At 35.4% G+C, this 22406-nt stretch overlaps 1 protein-coding gene and 1 pseudogene across 3 annotated transcripts in view; one reads left to right on the forward strand and one right to left on the reverse strand.

The window, feature by feature from the left end:
- NUP188 (nucleoporin 188) overlaps window positions 1–22406 on the reverse strand; it is a 43189-nt gene that overhangs the window by 19400 nt on the left and 1383 nt on the right. For all 3 annotated transcript variants that reach the window (XM_016133775.2, XM_016133776.2, XM_016133779.2), the window contains exons 2-13: window positions 17853–17907; window positions 16829–16902; window positions 14147–14231; window positions 13520–13600; window positions 13007–13051; window positions 12205–12297; window positions 11943–12062; window positions 5836–6047; window positions 5003–5117; window positions 3968–4168; window positions 2975–3064; window positions 958–1023 (exon numbers count right to left, since the gene is read on the reverse strand). In XM_016133775.2, the coding sequence (XP_015989261.2) occupies window positions 958–1023; window positions 2975–3064; window positions 3968–4168; window positions 5003–5117; window positions 5836–6047; window positions 11943–12062; window positions 12205–12297; window positions 13007–13051; window positions 13520–13600; window positions 14147–14231; window positions 16829–16902; window positions 17853–17907 (1237 nt within the window). The remainder of the gene's footprint in view (window positions 1–957; window positions 1024–2974; window positions 3065–3967; window positions 4169–5002; window positions 5118–5835; window positions 6048–11942; window positions 12063–12204; window positions 12298–13006; window positions 13052–13519; window positions 13601–14146; window positions 14232–16828; window positions 16903–17852; window positions 17908–22406) is intronic.
- On the forward strand, window positions 19117–19235 carry LOC118600500 (annotated as a pseudogene).

Genomic DNA, 22406 nt, shown 5'->3' on the forward strand with positions numbered 1-22406 from the left:
AAAGGGGAGAAGTCACTGACCTGCACATTATCTACAAATCGACACAACTCCAAATTGCCAAGCGATCATAAGAATATCTAAAATTAATCCTTTCCTTTAGGCAGACTCCCTTATAAGCTAAGACTTCCATATTTCCACTGGAAAGGCTATCGACAACTGATGTGGTAGGGACCTGAGAAGAGACTACTACTGCCTCCGGGACCTCCTCCTGGCCATCCTCTCTTTAGGAAGACGACACTGTTCGCCTGTGTGGGACATGTTTCCACTAAACTGAAAAGTGCCCAGCGACGTGTGGGCACTGAGCCACCAAACACAAGCAACAGATCGTCAATCTAAATATTACTTCACACCAGCTTCTCCCAGCAACACTGTGATCCTGTGAGACCAAACAGCTTCTCAGGAAAAAGAGGACAAGATACGCAGGCAGAGCAGTCAGGCCAAATTACCAAGTATAGATTTATTCATCAGCTGGACTTTGAGGCTTGAGGCCACTATCAGTGCTAAGACTAAGTGATGGTGAGAAACTCTTCTCTGCCAAATTCTTACTCTAAGTTACATTATACTCTGACAACTCATAAGACACAGTTACGAACCCCCAAAATTACCTTTGAGAGTTACAACAATACTGATGCTTGAGACTCCCAATATGAAAAAAGACTTCCTGGGTAGGATAGACAGCACACTGGTTAATAATATGGGCTATAGACTCAAGTCAGATAGAACTGGATCCCAATCCAGACTGTCTGTCTCGCTGTGTGCACTGGGCAAGTCACTTCGTATCTCTGAGCATCATCTTTTCTAATATGCAAAAATGGTAATGATAATAATACTATCTACTTCATAGATTTTTGTAAAGATTAAATGAGAAATAGATATAAATGCTTAGGATAAGACTAATCACTGAGTAAGTGCCTGCTACAGAGAATACCATAGCATGACTCCCTCTGACATACTTACTGTTCCCCAGAATAGTTCTGGAAGAGAAGGGTCTGCCAAGACTTCACATGCTGTGTCGATTACATCCTATTGGAAGAAGGGAAAGAAAATGGCTTATTTTCCCTTGTTGAACTGGCCTCTTTTACTATATTCCGTTGAAATAAAAACACCAATAATACCTTCATATGGAACTCTGGGCTTAAAAAGTTAAGTTTACAGCCTGAATAGGGTGTATTATATCTGTGGTATAACATCATGCAAATTAAACTCTCTCTCTCTCTGAACTTCAAATTCTTTATCTGTAAAATGGTGACAATATCCACTTCACAGTATTGTCCTAGGATTTAAATATGCTGTACCAGATGTGAACTGTAAATTTTCAAATGTTGTGTAAATGAGAGCTATTACTAGGTTCAGCTAAACTGTTCTAGAAAGCAAGAATAAAGTCTTCTTAATTTTTTGATCTTCGGCACTTAGCACAGAGCTTGGCACATACTAGGAAATCTAATAAAGTCCTATGAAATAATTTTTTAAAAAAACCCAAGTACTAGGACCCTTGCAATCCCAATATATTAATACCAATCTTTGGGAGAATAGCAGGGACCAAATGTGACCAGAATTTTGGCAAAAGATACAAGGCTTATTCTGTACCCCTTAGAGCTTTGGAAATTGAGTCTTTGAATTAACACCAATTTCTTTTTTTGCCCAGGATAAAAAATTTTCATTTTTGTCAACTTCATCAATTTCTTAAATTTCCGAAACAATTCTCTAATCGTTAAAAATAACGTGACTCAGTTATAAAGAACTCGAATACTATTTCCTACTGAAAGGAACCAAGACTCCTTGGAGAAATGGCAGATTCCAGGTGTGGGGCAAAAATCATATAAGATAATCCTGCAACAGTCTGTCATATTAGATAAAAAACAACAGAGCTATCAAAATATGTAAGAGTAGTGTCAAGTGGATTCAGAATATGAAAAAGCTCTTATTGACCAAAGATGGGGAAATCTGAACATAAAAATAAATAAATCCAATGCATTAAAATAAATCATAAGTGAACAACATGTAAAAAATTTAAAACCCTCACTAGCCACTTTTAGTGGATTCTAAGGAAAACTCGTAAGTACAGGAAAAGATGCATGTACAGTGCTCTATACCAGAGTATCAGAGTTGAGAGCAAATGTCCTTTTTTTATAAATTGAGGTATAATTGACATATAACACTGTATTAGTTTCAGGTATACAACATAATGATTCAATCTTTGTATATACTATGAAACAAATTTTTTAAATTTGAAATCACTTTTATTTTCTATGTCAAATGTTCTGCCTACATTATTATCTTGATTGTATGTTTTTAATTTAATTTTATTTTCCAATTATAGTTGACATATATTATACTAGTTTCATGTGTACAACATAGTGATTAGACATATACACAACTTAAAAAGCGATCACCTCGATAAGTCTAGTACGTATTTGACACCATATATAGTTATTACTGTATTACTGACTATATTCCCTAGGCTGTCCTTTACATCCCCGTGACTATTCTTATAACTGGAAATTTATACATTTGACCCCTTCCTCATCTATACAAATTTCTTTTTTCCAGCAATGTTCCAACCAATAAGCGTTAAGGAGAAAGAGAAACCAGCACCACTTCGTAACTCGAAGAAACTAATGAGTCTAGACGATGATGTGGTTTGTGGTTGGTTACCACAGTGGACAGCAAAGTTACAGACTGAAAGAAACCTGCCAGACTTAGCAGAAAATGTCTGAAAGAAAACATACCAAAATGTTAACAGAAGTTATCCTGTGTGATAGGATTATAGTTTTTCCTTTTACCGGCATTTTCTGATTTTTGTATCATTAATATGTATCACTTGCATAATATAATAAAGGAAAACAAACAGCAATGAACAAATTACAGCTGAAGTATATGGGTGTGTGTTTTATCAGCTCCAAAGCGGTATCTCAGGGCTATCTGACTGCAAAGCTGGGTAGTGCAGATAGCCTCATGAAAGCCAGACACTGACCTGCTGATTGCCCAGTGTGTGCAGCTCCAGCGAGGTCAGCACGAAAGACAGGAGTCCATAGACACACATGCATGCGGTGCTGGTGGTGCACTGTAACGGCAAAGGAGTCAGTGAATAATTCTGAGGAAAACAACCCTTCCCCAGATTCAGCACAACCCTATCACGTTAACGCAGCCCCTGTGAACAAACGGGAAGGGAAACCAAGGCTTCATATTGTTCCTAATTTACTTCTAAGATCAGAAAGACAAAAAGAGAAAAGAGAAAGCAGGAACCGCAAATATTACAAGATAGTCAAGAATAAAATCAAAAGGGAATCATTTTCAAAATGATCAGTTTTCATGGGGGAAAAAATTACATCTAGCCTATAGAAAGGACAGTCTCTATGAGCTGACACAAATGATGCAGCTGCCTGAACTGTCACCAAAATCAAACAACCAGTGCCAACAAGCAGGGCCTGTTGGCTGAGGTTTCATTTTAGCATGTCAAAAGCTGACTAAACTGTGCCATTCAAATTAAGCCCCAACATAAGAATCAAGGCAATTTCTAATTCGTTCTATTACAGCTGAATGAGTAAGCTCCCCAAAAAGATTTCTCCAGTCCATACAGCCAAAGCTATCTTCAAGGACATATACTATTCTGGTAGAGTATACTACATTGGCAAAGTGTCAGACACAGTGGGTTCTAATTGTATCTATCACTAACAAGCAATTACTGTTCCTATGGGCAAATTTCATCTCCCTGAGTCTCAATTTCCTAATGCATAAAATAGGATGATAATCCATAGTGTAAAGTGTTGTAAGGATGAAGCAAGATACTATAAAGTGAGCACAGCGTCTGGTCATAGCCGGTGCTCTATAAAGGTCAGTTACAACATTATCATCATTAGCCCCGTCACTATTACAATTACTATCTCCATTACCATGAGTCATTAATGAATTTCAGCCCTGCTCTTAGTCCATTCTCATGTGCAAACATCTATAGCCTGAGCCTCACATCATTTCCCCCACTGGCCAGTGAGCGGAGCAGTCGGGTCAAGTACTGAAACACATTCAGCTGGATAGCCATGCCACCTATCTTCCGGACAATGCTGCTTGTCTCTTCTGGATTCAGAGTGTGACGGAGGAGAGCCCAGGCCAAAAGCACTGGGGCGTGATGTGGAATGTCCCCAAAGGTCATCATCAAACGGTCCATACCCTAATAGAAAGAGAAATCAACTGTGTCACTAAACAGAAAGGATGCAGACCCTCAATAGCAGGAGTCCCGAGCTCCCAGGCTACAGAACGGTATCAGTCCATAGCCTATTAGGAACTGGGCTGCACTGCAGGAGGTGAGTGGCGGGAGAGCGAGCGAAGCTTCATCTGTATTTGCAGCCACTCCCTGGCGCTAGCTCAGATCATCAGGCATTAGATTCTCACAGGAGCACGTTCCCTGGTGCCAGAAAGGTTGGGGATCACTGCTCCATAGGCTTCTTCATCATGCTTAATGAGTCTTCCATGCATCCACAGTGGCCCCCTTCTCCCATTCTGGTATTTTACTCTTCCCAAACCCCCGGCCACCTCACTAATAAACCCAAGTACTCTTCTCTTTACCCACAATTTTTTTCTTCTGATTTTATGCAGTCTTAATCTAAGATGGTAAAATACGTGTTTAAATGGAGATTCGAGAAAATTTCCCGATCCGTCCTGAACTTTCTCTGCTTTCTTCATTTTCTCTTTCTAACAATCCCATCTCAAAGTTCTTCCCATTTATTCTTCTTTCACACACTCTGTAAATACAGACAACCCCCAATGTTCTGCCCTTTGATCTGTTTTGTCCTTATACCAACACCTTGAGTGACTCTACCCATTCTCACAGATTCAACCATCACCTCTGTACAGATCAGTGACAAATCTGAGATTTCTTTCAGATCCGGTTAACTTAACAATGTAGAACTTCAAATTCAATGAGAAAAAGTTTATGCAGCAGTATAAATATACTACTAATTATAAAAGGTCTGGAAAAAAAGAAAACGGGCTGTTCCCAGTTCACCTGACAAATAAGGCCATCCTGGGCAAACTGGTGTAGCTCTCTTCTGTCATCCAAAGCACACTTGTGCAAAGATTCAATGTCCATGCCTTCTACCAGGATAAGGGCACTGAAGTAGCTGGAAAGAAAAATGGTATCATCACCATGAAGATATGCCACTCTGAACCTCACTGGAAAATAAGGTGACATGTAAGACACTTCAATATCAAAAAATTATTAATGAGTTATTTTACATTGTTTTCCCAAACTGAGTCTTCTCAATCCAGTATTTACTTCCAGCATTTGTCAATTTGACCAACCACATTTTAAGGGCTCTATAGTCATATGTGGCTTGTGCCTACCAAGTGCAGATCTAGTTCCAAAGGTTTCTACAGCTACCAATTACATCTGACCCCAATAAACTATCTCGCTGCTCAAGTGTGTATCTTTATCCACAGAGGGAACAGGCCTTAAAAGAAAAAAGTGTCCATTGCCATAAAATTCCAAAGTCCATAGACTGATCTTAAAGAGGACTGAGGACACATCTGCCTTTAGCATTTGCACAGTGCCTGACCTACGACAGGTGCTCAACAAATATTTTGTTGAATGAATGCATGAACCTTTTAGAGGAAGATGGTAAGTGAAAGAAAAGGATATAATAGTTACTTTGAGAAAACAGGTTCCTCTCAGTCCCAGTCTTCACTCCCCGTATGATCTGGAACGTGGTAGCACACCCATCTAGTTTCCACCCATTAGGGGAAAAGCACGCTGACCCCTGCTACACCCACCCATTCACAGGACCACTGTACTGGCAACGCTCTCAACGAGTTCCCTGACCTCGGTTCATTTGGACTTACCCGATCCGGTCCACAAAAGGGTCCATGGTCTCATCCACCAGGTGCCTGTTGGTCTGCCTACTACCAAACCCTTGCTCTTTAAACATCTTGGTTAACACCAATAGGTCACTAGGTGCCATCTCGAAGTATGCAAAATAAAGGAAAATAATTTCTAGCAGCATGGACTGTTCCCGAAGGCACTGAACAAACCAGCGAGACACCTGGCGCTCGGTCTGCACAACCAATGAAGAAAACATGGGAAAGAAATAAAGTCAGATTTTAAAACATATTTAAATTGTTCAAGTTATTTTTATTAGATAACATATGGATAGTTGCCCCACTCATCCACTAGGGATAGAATCCAAGACCCCCAGTGGATGAGTGAAACCACAGATGGTACTGATATGTTTTTTCCTATATATACATACTTATGACAAAGTTTAATTTATAAATTAGGGACAAGAGATTAACAATAATACTAAAGTAAAACAATTATAACAATTACTGTAACAAAAGTTATGTGAATGTGGTATTAAGAAAAATAAAGGTTACTTGTACACAAGCACTGTGGTATCATAAGATGGCTGTTTGATAACTGACGCTACTGCATGACTAGCAAGTGGGTAGTGTATATGGACAGCACGGATACACTGGACAAAGGCATCATTCACTTTCTGGGCAGGACAGAGTGGAACAGCCCAAGATTTCACATATCTACTTACAATGGCAATTTAAAACATGAATGATTTATTTCTAGGATTTTCTATGTAATATCTTTGGACTGCAGATGACCATGTGGAAAATCGACTGCAGATAAGGGAGGACTACTGAGTAAGGATAGGGTAAAAAAAAAGTCCCTCCCTACAATTCCTGTTGCCTACCCAAAACTCTCCCCAGAGGCAGCCGCTGTCAGAGGTTTTTGTCTTTCCTTCCAGTACTATGTCATACTCATTCATTCATTCGTTTTATGGTATGTCTGTATGTCTATGCATCCATCAATCCCTAAAACAGATAATATATTACGCAAACTATTCTGCACCTTACTTTTTTCACTCAACACTGTGTCTTAAAGATTATTTCCTCTAATAGTATTTTAACAATTTCCTTATCTTTTATTCCTTTTTAGAGCTGCATAGTAATCTACCGACCAGTCCCCTCATTATTTTTGATGAATGTTACCTAGAACTCCACTGCATGAAAATGCCGTAATTTATTCTAACCGGTCCATTTGGATAGGCATTTAGGTCATTACCAATCTTTTGCACTAAAATCATTATACAACTGACAGAACTACATAAAAAAAATCAGCAAAGACATAGAAGATCTAAGGAATCTTGACCTGACGTATTCAGAGACCACGACACTCAACTCCTGCCAAATATACATTCTTTTCATGTGTACATGGTGCATTCACGAACACAGATGATATCCCAGGGCCATAAACCATGTGACAGTAAATTCTAAAAGACTGAAATGATACAGAATATGTTCTTTGATCATAATGGAATCAAATTAAAAATCAATAATAATAAGATATCTAAGAAACATCCAATATTTGGAAATTAATATACTTCTAATGCAGGGAAGAAGAAAATCACAAAGGAAAATTAGGAACTATTTTGAACTGAAAGATAATGAAAATACAACATATCAAATTTATGGGATAAAGCTAAAAGCAATGCTTAAAGCAATATTTATAGTTATTTATTAGAAAAGACCTAAAAATATGTAATCTAAGTTTATACCATAAAAAAATTAGAAAAAGAACTAAATCCAAAGAAATTGACAGAAATATTGAAGAGAAGTAATCAATGATTATAAATGGATAAATAACAGAAAAATGACAACAAAAACTATCATCAGAAATGAGTCAGGAGATATCACTACAAATCCCACAGAGTAAAAATAATAAGAAAATATTATTAACTGCTTTACACAAGTAAATTTGACTACTTAAATAAAATGGACAAATTCCTTGAAAGACAAAAATTACCAAAACTGACCCAAGAAGAAATAGGAAACTTGAATAGCCGTATATCAACTAAAGAAAACGGAATTCAGAACTTAAAACTTTTCCACGTAGAAAACTATAGGCTAAGATGACCTCACTGGTAAATCATACTTAAGGAAGAAATAATACCAATACTATACAAATTCTTTAAGAAAACAGAGGAAGAAAGAACATTTCTCAACTTATTTTATAAAGCCAATATTACCCTAACACCAAATCTAGACAAAAACATTGTGAAAAAACTACAGACTAGTATCCCTCATGAACACAGGCAGAAAATCCCCTAAAATTTTAACAAGTCATATCCAACAATATATAAAAAGCAAAATATATCATAAGTGAAGTTTATGCCAGAAAGTCAAGGTTGATTTGATATCTCAAAATTCAATGTAACTCAGTATATTAGAAGAGAAAAACCATAAGATCGTTTCAACAGGTGCAAAAGAAAATGGACAGAATTTAACACTCATTCCTAATAAAAAGTAAAAACCCTCAGCAAAGTAAGAATTAAGGGGAATTTCCTCACTTGATAAAGAACAACTATAAAAATAATTTACAATTAACAACATAGTCACTGACAAAGACTGAATGCTTGCCACCTAAGATCAGGAAGAGGTAAGGATGTCGGCTCTCTCACCACTTCTATTCAGCACTCTACTGGAGGTTCTAATCAGACAGTAAGGCTAGAAAAAGAAATAAAAGATAAATGGATTTGAAAAGAAGTCAGACTGTCCTTACTTACAGATGACATGATCATGTATATATGAAAATCCTATGAGGAAAAAACCTACTAGAATAAGTGAATTTATCAAGGTCCCAAGATACAAGACTAATACACAAAAATTAACTGTATTTCTAAATACTAACAACTGAAAAATTATTTTTTTGAAAAACACATTTATAATAACAACATAAAAGTAAAATAAATCTATTTAAAAATAAATTTGACAAAAGACATAATACCTGAATACTGAAAACAATTAAAACCTAATTTAGGAAAATTAAAGAAGATGTACATAAATAGAGGAATATACTACGTTCATGGATTGGAAGACTTCATAACATTATTAAGATGGCAATTCTCCCCAAAATTATGCACAGATTTGCTAAAATTCTAACCAAAATCCTAGCACGCTTTTTTTTTGAAAGAGACATGCTGATTCTTTGGAAAAGCAAAGGTCATAGAAGAGCCAACATTTTTGAAAAAGAACAAGGTTGAAAGACTTACACTAATTGATTTCAAGATGTACTAAAAAGCTATAGTAATCAAGACAGTGTGATATTGGCATAAAAACAAATGTAGAGTTCATTAAACCAGAGACAGACCCACACTTAAATGATCAATTTATTTTTTACAAAGGTACCAAGATAATTCAATGAGAAAAGAGTGTTTTCAATAAATGGTACTAGAAGATCTGTGTGGGAAAAATATCAACCTTGTCTCTCACCTCACACCATGCACAATAATACTAAAAATTAACTATAAACCTAAACATAAGAGCTAAAAGTTCTAGAAAAAAAAAACAAAACCTTTTTGACATTAGGTTAGGCAAAGATTTCTTAAACAAGGCCCGAAAGGCGAGAATCATAACAGAAAAATCTGATAAAACTTTATCAAAATTAAAAATATCTGCTCTTAGATACAGTTGAGAAAAAAAAAAAAAGCCATAAAGTGAGAGAAAATATTTATAAAACATCTATCTGTTAAATGGATTGTCTCCAGCACAAATAGAAAATTCTTAAAATTCAGTAATAAAACATCCCAATAAAAACAAGTAGACCAAAGATCTGAATAAACACTTCACCAAAGACATAAGCAAATAAGCACATGAAAAGATGCTCAACGTCACTAGTCATCAGAGAAACAAAAATTAAAACCACAATGAGATACCACTACACACATATTAGAATGTCTAAAATTAAAAATAGTGACTATCAAGTGTAGGTGAGGATATGAAGCTAAAAATATTTCTCATACATTCTGGTAGAAATTGAAAATAGTACAGCCACTATGGAAAACAGTTCACCCATGCCTAATAAAGATAAAAATATACACTATAAATATGACCCCAATAAGTTAACTCCCAAGTGTTTATTTACCCGAGAAATGAAACCTATGTCCACACAAAGACCTGTATGTTAATAATGTTCATAGCATTTTATTCATAATAGTCAAAAAACAGATACAATTCAAATGTCCATCAACTGATGAGTTAATAAATATATCCACGGAATAGCCACACGATAGATTATTCAACCACAAATAGGAATGAAGTTGTTATGTGATATAACATGGATGGATCTAAAAACATTACGCTAAGTGAGAGAAGCCAAACAGAAAAGACTACATATTGTATGGTTCTATTAATGTAAAATTCTAGATAAGGCAAAATTATAGTGATACTTATAAATGGTTAAAAGGATAAATTTTAAGTCATGTATATTTTACAATAAAAAAATTATAATTTAAAAAAATTCTGTAGAAAGCAGAGAAGTGGTTGCTTCAGTCAGGGGGGTCACAGACTGATGACAAACTTTCTGGGGAGACAGAAATATTCTTTATGTTAATCATGCAGGTGGTTACTGCATATAACTGTATACAACTGCCAAAACTCAAACAGTACACTTAAAATGGGTGAATTTTATTGGATGGTAATCATATCTGAATAAATAAAGTTTGGGGTGAGGGCAATGCTACAGTTAGACAAGTTATTTCACATAGGTGTGAAGGCATTTAAGTGATAAACTCTTAAAGTGGAAGTGCCAGGTCAAGAAATATGTGCTTTTCGATTTTTAGATACTGTCATGTTTTCCATTAAAAAATATACCAATTTATACAGCAAAATATGAGTGAGTACCCTTATCCCATCCCTTGGAGAAGAGTATGCCATGTGAATATGTTTACTCCTTTTCCCTATTTTTCTTTTGGGTTTTATTTATTGATTTATGGGAGTTCTTTCTAAGAACACTTTGTGTTGAGTTCGTCTTCTGTCTTTGCTTACAGTGCTATTTTTGTTTTTTTGCCTTGCAAAAGTTTTTTGATTTGATGTTGCTGGGTTTATATTCTGAGTTTTACTTTAAAAAGTCTTCTCCACTCCAAAAAAAATTAAAACAAAACTACTTTCCATGTTTTCATCTAATACTTTTATAGGTGAATTTTTTAAAATTTAAGTCATTAATCTCTGATTTTCTTTTGGCAGAAGGTATGAGGTACAGCTCAATTTTCCTCCAGATGACTATCCAGTGGTACCAGCACCACTTACTGAATAAGCCAACACATTCCGAGTGTTTTGAAATGCTGCCTTTATCATTCACAAATTCCTTATCAAGATTTTGGTCTATAGCTAAAATATATATTGTGCTCTAACAGCTACCTATTTATTCATGTGCCAATGCCATGTTTTAAATTACTACAGTCTTATTATCTAATAAGGCTAATTTTCCTTCATGATTTTCCTTTTTGAAAATTTCCTGGATATCGTCACTTATTTTTCATATGAATTTTAGAATCAGCTTTTCCAGTTCCAAAATAAAAGACAAAACACCTGGTACAATTTTTCTGTGATTGCATTGAATTTTTAGGTTAAAAATTTGAAGTACTAACACTTTTATGGTCCTGAGTCTTTAAATTCAAGAATGTAGTGTGTCTTTCCATTTAATTATGACTTCTTTTATACTCGTTAGAGCATTTTAAAGTTTCCTTCATTTAGACTTTGGATTGTTGCTACGGTAAGTGTGCCCTTTTCTTCTATTAAAGATTTTAAATAGTCTGTGTTTTGGTTGTTTTAATAAAAATCAGACTATCATCACACACTAGATAATAAAGAAGATGAAATCTTGGATTTACAGTTCCACTAACCACTAAGAGAATATTTTAGGTGAGAACAGAAAGGAAATAAACTGGATTGACAGAGTCAAGGGAAAAAATCCAGAATTAAATACCATTAGTTAAAGTCCATGAATGGTTTGATCCATAAGATATGCTTAAACTTTTCTGAAGGATGATAATCTATAAATGTTTTAAGTTAATAAACAAACAAACAATTTAACTTGGAGCTCTATGAGAAAGGATATAGCATTCTCCGAAGAATTACAGAAGGGCCCAATAACCACATACCATGAGGTTCCCATGTGTCTCCCATGTTGGTGCTTCAGTTTTATAAAGCTCTTCAAATTGCTGTCTATATTTTATAACTAGCTCCTTCTCCAATTTATCAACACAGTCTGCATATTCAACCTAAAAAAAAATCCAAGAGTAACTTATATCTAGAGTAAAAGGTAGTCAAATGAACATGAACATGAATATGAATAATGTAGAATTATTTAAAAGTGTTGAATTTTACAGGATAAAGAGAACCAAGAGGACTAAACGGCCTTACCCTGTAGGGGTGTCTTTCATCTTGGAAATAAGTGAGAAGGTGTAAGACACAACGAAGAATATAGGTTCTTTCTTCATAGTAATAGTCTGCAATCTGGGAAGAACCCAAAAATTCTAAATTAGTTACCTTTGCACAGAAGATACTATAATATTACCGATAAAGAGATCACTTAGAGGGTGTGAATGGAAAAGTTCAATCTGTATAAGCAATCACAGAAATGGAAACAGTGTTACGCCAAAGGGAAGCAAAAGACCTTCATGACCTAGGATACAAGTAAAGTCATGCAAGATAAACAGAATTATCTACTAATATAAACAAGTTTTTCTAGCATGATTTCTCATAGCAGTCACGTCACACACAATGCTATAAACTGACAGCCAAATACATGAAAGCAAATATAAAAACACCACTGGCATAGGTCCTAATCGTTCTCACTAAATAACAAATAGAAGGTAGTCGAACTCCATTTTAAAACGAGAATCCTAAGTGAGAAGGTTGCTTTGGGGGACAGGAGGAGATAAAGGAAAAAGAAATACAACTTAATCCTGTTGTATTTAGATCTAGAGAAAAAACACCCACGAATCAGTTTTCATCCCCAGTGGCTGAAGAATCTCCTTTGGAAAAAGGCCTCGGCTGGGTTCAGTGGATAAAAGCCTCATTTCCAAATAAGTTAATAAGCTTCTTCATTAAGTCCTCAATGCTTACCCAACGAAAGAATCAACAGCCAGCAAAGCTCAGAACAAGATCAAGAAGCTGGTACTCAATTTTACATCAAAGAATGAAAACGGTGACTGCTACTGACCTTCAGGATTAAGGCCTGGCTCTGCCTCTCATCTTGCAATACTGTCTGAAGGGAAAAAGAACAGTCAGGAAGCCATCCTATGAGCAAAACGCAATTAACAAAGAAAAAAGTAAACATCTTCACCTTATCCTTCAAGATTATAATTGCCCATTCTTTTCTACAAACATTTTTTTACCTAAGTATATCCAAGTCTGTGCTCAAGTCCCCGCCCAGCTTCTCTGGTCTCAATTTCCTCACATGTAAAATGAGGGACTAGACAGATGTTGCCCGAGGTCCTTTTCAGCTCTGATATCCAAAGACTCTCTAATGAACATTTTAATCTTTGACTTCTCCCCAACTCCAAGGCTGAGGATAGGCCTCAGCTTAAGTATATGTATTTTTAAGCCTTTAGAAAGTCTTCCTGAGAATGGCTAGATCTGATCACCCACCTCTGTTGCAAAGAACTGGTACCGAGGCCCTTAATTATCTAAAACCCACAAGGAAAAGGATAAAGGCAAGAACACAACCACAAACCTTCAGTGAGTCCCGAGTACCTCTATAATCCTCTTGAAGGTAACACTGGAGTAACTGCACACTCTGTTCCTCATCAAGACTCTAAAATAGAGGTCATAAATAAGGAACGGCCACCTCAGCCCAGAAACCATACGTAGGATGCAAAGCATTCTAAAGATTGGTCCTCTGGAATGAACATACGACTTGAATAAACAAAAGTCTTTTTAAAGATTTCATACAACATAACAATTTTACCTCAAATAGAAAAAAGGAGCAAGTCACTGACATGTAATTTACCTAACAAATTTACATGCCAGAAACAACTATGCTTATTCACCAAGCACATTAATACAACAGCAGGCATAATCTAGGTTTCCAAAATTTAAAAAAAGTTATATATTTAAGCACAGTCTATTCAATTTAAAGAACACCACAGGTATGCTGCAGAAAACTCTATGAAATGTAGTAAATGGGTCAGGCAACTTAATTTGTGGCTTTTAGCAAGAAGAGTTGCAATCTGGGTACTTTTGAAACAAAATATGCTCCAAAACTAAAGTAAACTGAATTTTCACTAATAATCGCTAACGATTAAACCACGCACATCCATACTCCAGGTAATAAACTGAGCCAGTGCTAATTTTTACTCACCAAAAACTTGCTGATTCTTAAACCCAGTTCCTTCAGTGGTGAAGCTACATCTTTATTAGCTTTCACTTTTTCAGCTGAATTTGGACTATGAAAAGAATAATGAATCATTTCCTCATTCTCAATGACCTCTAGAGGTTAAAATAAAAATACTTAAAGATATTTTTACTATAGACCTTTTTTGGTCCTTTAGGTGACTACGAAAATACATATATACACACACACACAAAAGTTCATCTCTACAGACTTTATAACACAATACTATTTATGTCTAGATAAAAACACTAGTTACAATAATGTTATTTATAGACATGTTACATTAATTATTTTTGCTCCTTATAACTATCCTGGGAGATAAATATTACCATCCCCATTTTACAAATGGAATTAACAACACTTAGAAAGAATAAATAACTTACCAAAAATCTCACAGCTAATAAAGAGTTGAGGTGAAATTTAAAACCAGGTCTGTTAGTAGGTACACATATGCTATCTAGCTCTGTCCACTGAGAAGGCCTAGAAGCCACAACACCTTAGGCACAGTGGGTACATCCAGTACCCAGATCTTGGATTCTAATACCACTCTCTAATAAATAGCACCAGGACTCCCTGGATAAATAGCTGCTCTAGAACTGGGGGTGGAGAAAATACTAGATGAACCTGAAGCATTGTGTAATGCCAGAAAGGAAGGAAATACTGAGAAAACAAAAGGAGAAGACATCTCAAAAGGACATAGAAGCCAATCTGAAAGAACTCCCAATGACCAAAGACGGAATAAGGTATAAAGTATAAAATATATATACACGAATCCCTAGAGATAAAACAAACAAACAAACAAACAAATAGGGGAGGAGCAAATCTTCCTTACAGTAAAAGTCCAAATAATATACGTAGGTAGTACACCCTTCGGGAGGTGAAGTTTAATTCTACCACACCCCCACGTTGAGAGTGGACTACACACAGTGACTCCCTTCCAAAAAACAGAATAGAGAAAGAACGTGACTTCATAGAAGGGAAACTGGGTAAATGCTACCTTACCCAAGTGAACAAGGTTAACATCACTGGCGATTCCATGTGGGTAATTCTTTCAGTGTGCATCCTCCACTATGACATGAGGAGAATGGTACTTTACCTTTCCAAATCCTTCCGCAAAACCCACAACCAAGTCAAATAATGAGAAAAACATCAAAGAAATTTAAATTGACGGTATTCTACAAAATACTTAACCAGTCCTCCTCAAAACTATTTAAAGGCATGAAAATCAAGGGAAGACTGTGATACTGTCACAGTTATATAAGAGCTAAGGAGACATGACAACTAAATGAAATGTGGCACCCTGGAATGAATCTTAGAGAATAAAGAGGACATTAAAGAAAAAAAATTTTTTTAGTTAAATTCAAATAAAGCCCACAGTTAAAAAAAAAACAAAATGTCTGTCAGTCTTCAAATCCCATGCTACTACTAGGGAACTTTGTCCTTACAGAAGAGAAACTAATGCCAAATGTCTATTCTGTGAACCAAAGCACGTTGTTGTTGAATATTTTTTAATAGAGACTCTCACACTTCACAGAAAATCCACAACACAAAGGCTAGTATAAGGTTAAACAGTAAGTTCTGAAAGAGGCAACACAGAATGATGGTTAAGAACACAGACACTGGATTAAGACTGCCAGGTTCAAATCCTGGTTCTACCACTTACTAGCTGTGTGACCTTGGGCAAGTTACTTAACCTCTTTGTGCCTCAGTTTCCCCATCTGTAAAATGGAAACAATAATAAAAGTACCTAAATGTGATAATATACTGATTATCTTTTTTAAGTCCATATATTTTAGATACATAGTATTTACAGATAACTATAACATGATGTCTAAGAATTACTTCAAAACAATTATGGAAGAAGAGTTAATAGGTGAACAACAAAAAAAAGAAAGTTCTTCACTAACCTAAGAGAATGAAGATGGAAGGCAGGGATGTAATAAAATCAATACATGTTCAAAAGTAGAAGGGAAATGAGGGTAACTTGTGAACTATAAGGCATAACAGATGAGATCTGAATAATGAATTAAAAGTCTAGTCCTACAAGGTATATTCTCTTTTTTAAACTATTTTATATTTTATTATTTTCTACTGCCCAGTAAAAAATTTATATATATATTATATATATACACACATATATTCAAAGAATACAACAGTACCTATCAAAATATATATATACACATATATACATACATATATATGTGTATATATATATAGTTCCTATCTCAAAGGTCTGTTGTGAGGCTTAAATAACTCAAGTGCTTAGAATAATAATTAGTACACAGTAAACATTATATAAGCATCAGCTGCTATTATCATTGCTCACTGCTATATGCCAGCATTTGGTGCTGACAGTGTATCACATAAATAATGTGGACCAAAATAAATATTAGAATTTAAATGAATATTTAATCTTCATCCCAGATACCACAGTTATATAATTGGATTCAACCATACTATATTTCTACAAGGAATTTCTCTTTAAGAGACAGAAAAAAATGTGCCCTGCTCTTTTCCACTGGTAACCAAACTATATTCTCTTTGACCTACCTAACCCAGCAATACCACAAAATCATACATGAAAATGGTTTCATCTATGCCAGCTTCCTCAAGGGAATTACTCTAACCAGATGCACAGGAGAGCCGTACCTGGGAGGTTTGTAGTAAGAAAGTCCCTCTAACAGCCGCTGCCAGTGTTTATTCAGTTCTGCCTCAATCTGATTCTGGAAAAGAACAAGAAAATTACACGAATGCAATTTAATCAGACTCCATGATCACACTGAGGATTACATATTCCTTTGAGTCTTTTTAATATGCATTCTTCTCCACAGTTGAAATCATTTTGAATATTGAATTCTGTAGCCTTTTCTTTGCTTAACATTCTAACATAATGATTTAACCTTATTATGAAAACCTTGATAAGCATCCTTTCTAGTGGTTGCATAATGTTTTAAGTGGCTAGATCATAATTTATTTATCATTCCTCTAATGTTAGATACACTTAAGCTGATCATAATTTTTATTAATATAAATAATGCTATGGTGAAGAGCTGTGTGCATAAAACTTTTTCAGGATTTCTTTCTTTTAAGTGGATCATTCCTAGAAGTGGAATGATCAGATGAAGGCAAATCAAAAACTGTTAAGCCTCTAAAAAAGATACAGCATTCCTTATATTAATTACATAACAGTAATACTTGAATTTCACCTTAACACTTTACCCTCGCAGGGTGAGAACACCTGAGGATCAATAAGAACTGTTCTTTATTGATTATATGCTAGAAAATGTCCTAGAAACCATAGCCTCCGTGATCTAAGGAGCTAGCTAAATGGAAAAGGAAGAAAAAGCAAGTAAAGTGTGAGACAGAAAAAAGGCCTGAGAATCTTCCTTAGCCTGAGGTAGAAGAATATCATTTGTACCCCAATCCTCAGCAGCCAATTAAGCAGCACTGGTATCTTTTCAGAAAAGGAATCACCAAGGAACAAGAAAGGTGGAATTTAGAAACTTCAACAGCTAGGCTGTGAGATACACATTTCAGCAGAGAAGAGTAAGGAATGCATAATGTTGATAAAGTTTTAGAATAAAAAATGTGTTTACTTCCTACTACAAAAAGTTTTTAAAAATAATATAAACTACGCAAACCATAGAATCCACTCGAGAATGCTACCACTTACCAGTTCTCTCAGAGCTGACCTTCCAAGCAGAATTGTCCACAGTTCTCTACTGCTCCTGAAAAATGACAACAAGCAGACTTGACTAAGCTGTCTCACAGCTATTTTGTCTACTCTCTAAAACAAAAAGCTCAATGCACAAAACAAATTTGTTAAAGTTTTGGACAGTAATTCTGTTATATTCTTAGAAGTCTGATGCTCAAAAGAAAAATTCAGAAACTAAAAGATAAGATTTCAACTGAAACCAGTAGGTACAGTGTTAAAAATGAGTATGGGCACCATACTTCAACATTTTTAAGATGTCATTAATTGTAGGACACGATTATTTATGTTCTACAAGTCATCAACAATGAAACGCATTCTGATTTCAGAGGTAGTAAAAGCATGAAAAAAGTGTGCATTTTACAATTAATGAAATAGTGATTAATGAATAACAGTACGTCCTCTGCTAAGAAGATGCCTCAATTTAGTATTTCTATCTCCTCCCTTATTAGAATGTAGTGACTGATAAGGAAGAAGAATCTAGAAAAGGATTAGTATATTCCAGGGCCTATATCATCTTCAGAAAATTTTCTAAATGCATGAAATTTCACTTTCTCAACAAGTAAAGTCTAACAGTCATTATGAATGGTACTAGGTTTGTCCATTTATTAATGAATTCCCACTAGGTGCCACATGACATTAAAAAACACATTAGATATAAACCCTGCCTAGAGTGAGCTCTTCAAATATACTTCTCACCATGTGTTTACCCCAGTTCCTTCCCTCATCCATGCCTTTGGAAACATGTTTTGGGTTTTTTTTTAAGTCTAGAATTAAATTTCAAAATGTAGTCATTAAGAAATTCTTTCAAGTCAATAATATTGTAATAACTATGTATAGCTAAGTATGGCTTCGGATGGGTACCAGATTTATTGAGGTGATCACTTGGTAAGTTATATAAATGTCTAATCGCTATGTGGGACACCTAAAACTAATACTGTATGCCAACTGTAAAAAAAAATTATAAAAAAATTCTCTCAAGGGTTATAAAAAGCATGAGGGATTATATTTTATGAGAACTTAAGTCAGCTTTAGAACAGTAACCTGAAATAATTAACACTGCTTAGAAAGACTATCTGTAGAGAGAAGGTCCTAATAAAATAAATTAAATATTTAATAAAAAGAATGCAAGCTGTATTGACTTTGAGGATAAACAGAAAAATATTTTCCCCACGAAAACTGTAACTTAGAGCACTAGCTCTATCTAAAAATTGTCTTCTGGCTGGTCTATGACCATACTACCCTGAACAAGCCCAATCCCGTCTGATATCGGAAGCTAAGCAGGGTTGGGCCTGGTTAGTACTTGGATGGGAGACCACCTAGGAAGACTAGGCACTGTAAGCGTAAAAAATAAAAAAAATAAGGGATTGCAAGCTGGCAAGGTCCTTGCAATCTGTGAGGTCAGCCAAGGGTTGCCTCACCTAAAAAAATAAAATAAAAAATAATTTTTAAAAAATTGTCTTTTGGGATTTTTCCATCAAGAGGCTTAAACACACCTAAAAATTATAAATCTTTCTGAGTGTAAATGCCTTTAAGAAAAAAATTTCAGTTCTACTGAATCAACAGCCCCCAACTCTCTTGACTGCACTGTGGAATCACTAATAATTTTTCTGATAACAAGATAGCACACAATATTAAAAAATCAGGAGATTAGATCCAGTTAATGAAACAAATATGTCTCTTTACAGATAATGTATATTAAAAGGTATGAGTAAATCACGTTCTAAGTAATTAAAAACAAAGGCAAGCTCACTATTTAAAGAAAGTTATAGTAAGTTTTGAAAGAATGTCTTTTGTAAAGAGAATAATTATCATCTAACTTATTTGATAAATCTGAATTAGCAAAAAATAAAGGGAGGGCTTTATTTAAAATGGTAGATACTTTTACTTTACCAAGAATAGCTTCTGATTTGCACAAATGGATTAGATACCTATTATATAACACATAGCTAATAACGGGCCTAACGGTACATCAAAACTGAAATTAAAATGAAAGAAATTAGCCATAATTGAAGGTTTTGTATGCCTGAGCTAAATCACTTTCTTTATCATCCATCTTCTAATTTCAAAAGCCGTAGGCATTAAAGAGCTTTAATTTATCCGCATTTTCTTTCAGAACTTAGACCCCTAGCTAGCTAGGTAGCAGTGATTTCCCAGGAGACTGAGAAGACCACTAAGCATACTCAAAGACTAGCTGCCAAGTCCAGAATTCCTTGTTTTCTCAAATTCAAGCTGTGGGTACGTGTTACGCCAAAATCTGTACAATCAGAAAAAAATATATACAATGACCTAGTCACCGCCTAGAGCAACTCTTTCTCAGAGACTGAGCACGGGAAATCTATATTTTAAAATGAATACCCAAATGAATTCCTAAATTACCTAAATGCTCTCAGAGAAGCAGGTAACAGACCCGGTCAGTATAGACCCTCTCTGCCTTTTATGTTTGATATGTTAGCTTTTTTTTTCTTGGTCAGAGGGAGAAGGGAAAAAGATTCTGCTACGAACAAGGATCAGAGATGATTGCCCTAGAGTAAAGCAGTAACTTTTATACTTACTACTCAAAAAATAAATGTTTCTTTAGAAATTAAAATTTTCATTGATAAAACTATGTCATTATGGTCTGTTATGTCAAAAATAATGATGTTTATTGAAAATGAGATTTTGATAAGGATATAATGTCAGGCACTGTGCCAAGTACTCAAAACTTTCTCTTACTGAATACTGGCAACTTACTTATCTGGTACATGCTGTTATTATCTCCATTATGTCATCAGGAAACTAGAGTTTAAGAATGATTAAGTGACGTGCCTAAGATCGCAATGCTAATATATTATAGAACAAGAGCTTGAACCCAGGTTTGCACAACTCCAGAGTTTAACCGTTACATTACACTGCCTCAAGTTGTACCCAAGCATTCATCCTATAAGCAAGCAAAGACTGAGCTGAAGTTTTCTGTTCTACAATGGCAGACCATATACTCTTAACACAGTGGCTGGCACAACAGGAGAGGCTCAAAAATATAAACAAATAGCAAAGGAGGCTGATATGAGTCCCTTTTAGACCTGCAATCTAACTGGAAAAGAAAAATTAGAAAAAAAAAAACCCAAATATCTGCAGAAGTGCCAAGAAAAGACAGAATAAAGGAGAAAATGGTAGTTTATCAGAAAAGGAATCCTTGTAGGAGTAAGTGTTACTGGTTCCTCAGTTCATACATTTACTGGTCTATGAATAACAGGACCTTCACGATGCTCATACGCTTAGTGTGGGAATGACAAAAAGGCATTAAGCACACATTACACAATCGGGGAAAAAAATAGAAATAAAGAGCTTGATCCTAAAATTAGACACTACAAAAGAATATAATCACATAAGACCAAAAAAAAAAAGAGTCAGGGAAAAGAGAGATCACTGGGAACTGATTCAGGGATGGATAAGAGACTTCACCTCAAACTGGGACCTGAAGTTGGAGCAGGTGATTCTCAAGACACAAGACATGGCTGGAACTGTGACGTCCAATCCAAAGCCTCAGGGAAATATCTTCTACATATATTTTCATAAATAAAATACGTGCTAGTGTCTCACATATTTGCACAATAAATAAATTTGAACTAAGTATTTGGAGGAGAAACTAATGCACAGAAACCAAATAACTTGCCTCAAAAGTTATAAAAATGTATTGACTCTTAATCCAATATTCCAGCAGACAACAAAAAACTCCATACCTGAAAGAGCTAGAGTTCATGGCAACTGGAAATTATCTTTCTTAGAGAGATCCATGTGGCTAGAAACCTTTGGGTGAAAATTACTGGTAGGTTAGAAATAATAACCTCTATGATTGAGTCTCTTTGGTAGAAAGATGAGATACAGCCATATACTTCCATATACTTCGCTTGGAGATAATAAAAGCAGCCACCACCCATAAATGTTCTGACGCCACAGATGAGGTACACCTCTCTTACATAAACTGAGACTTAAGTTTAGCAACGACCTTTTCAAACCACAGTTGTTTTTCTTTTTAGCATACGTACATCGATCAGGTTCCTACAACCACATTAACTGAAGAACACAAGAGATACCCCAAATTGCCAATATTAAAAATGAGTTTCTGCCAAATCTTGACTGGCCTTCCCCAAACCGAGTGATTTAAAAATATTATTCCATTTTTGACTAGTGCTAAGTCACATTAACATGTGCAATGCCTTTCTTACATGCTTCAGAGCCACCTCAATAGTAGTCTAAAAAGGATTCACATTTGGAAAAACAAGCTCAACTGGTAAGGTGGCCTGTCTGAAGTGATTTGCAAATCAGCGGGCACCAGGAATAGAATTAAAGTTTTCTCTAAGTCCAGACCTCTAGGTGTTTCAAACTGAATGCTGCTCAGTGTGATCCCAATAGTTATGTGCCTTCCAGTACAAAAAGAAAGATCATTCTCCTAACACAGGCTATGAGCAAAGCAATGCCTAGAAATCCTTGCGTTATTTCTTCCATCTTCAAGTATGAGTTTGGTAGGTTTCC

The sequence above is a fragment of the Rousettus aegyptiacus genome, unplaced genomic scaffold, assembly GCF_014176215.1.
Source record: "Rousettus aegyptiacus isolate mRouAeg1 unplaced genomic scaffold, mRouAeg1.p scaffold_m13_p_3, whole genome shotgun sequence".
NCBI lineage: Eukaryota > Metazoa > Chordata > Mammalia > Chiroptera > Pteropodidae > Rousettus > Rousettus aegyptiacus.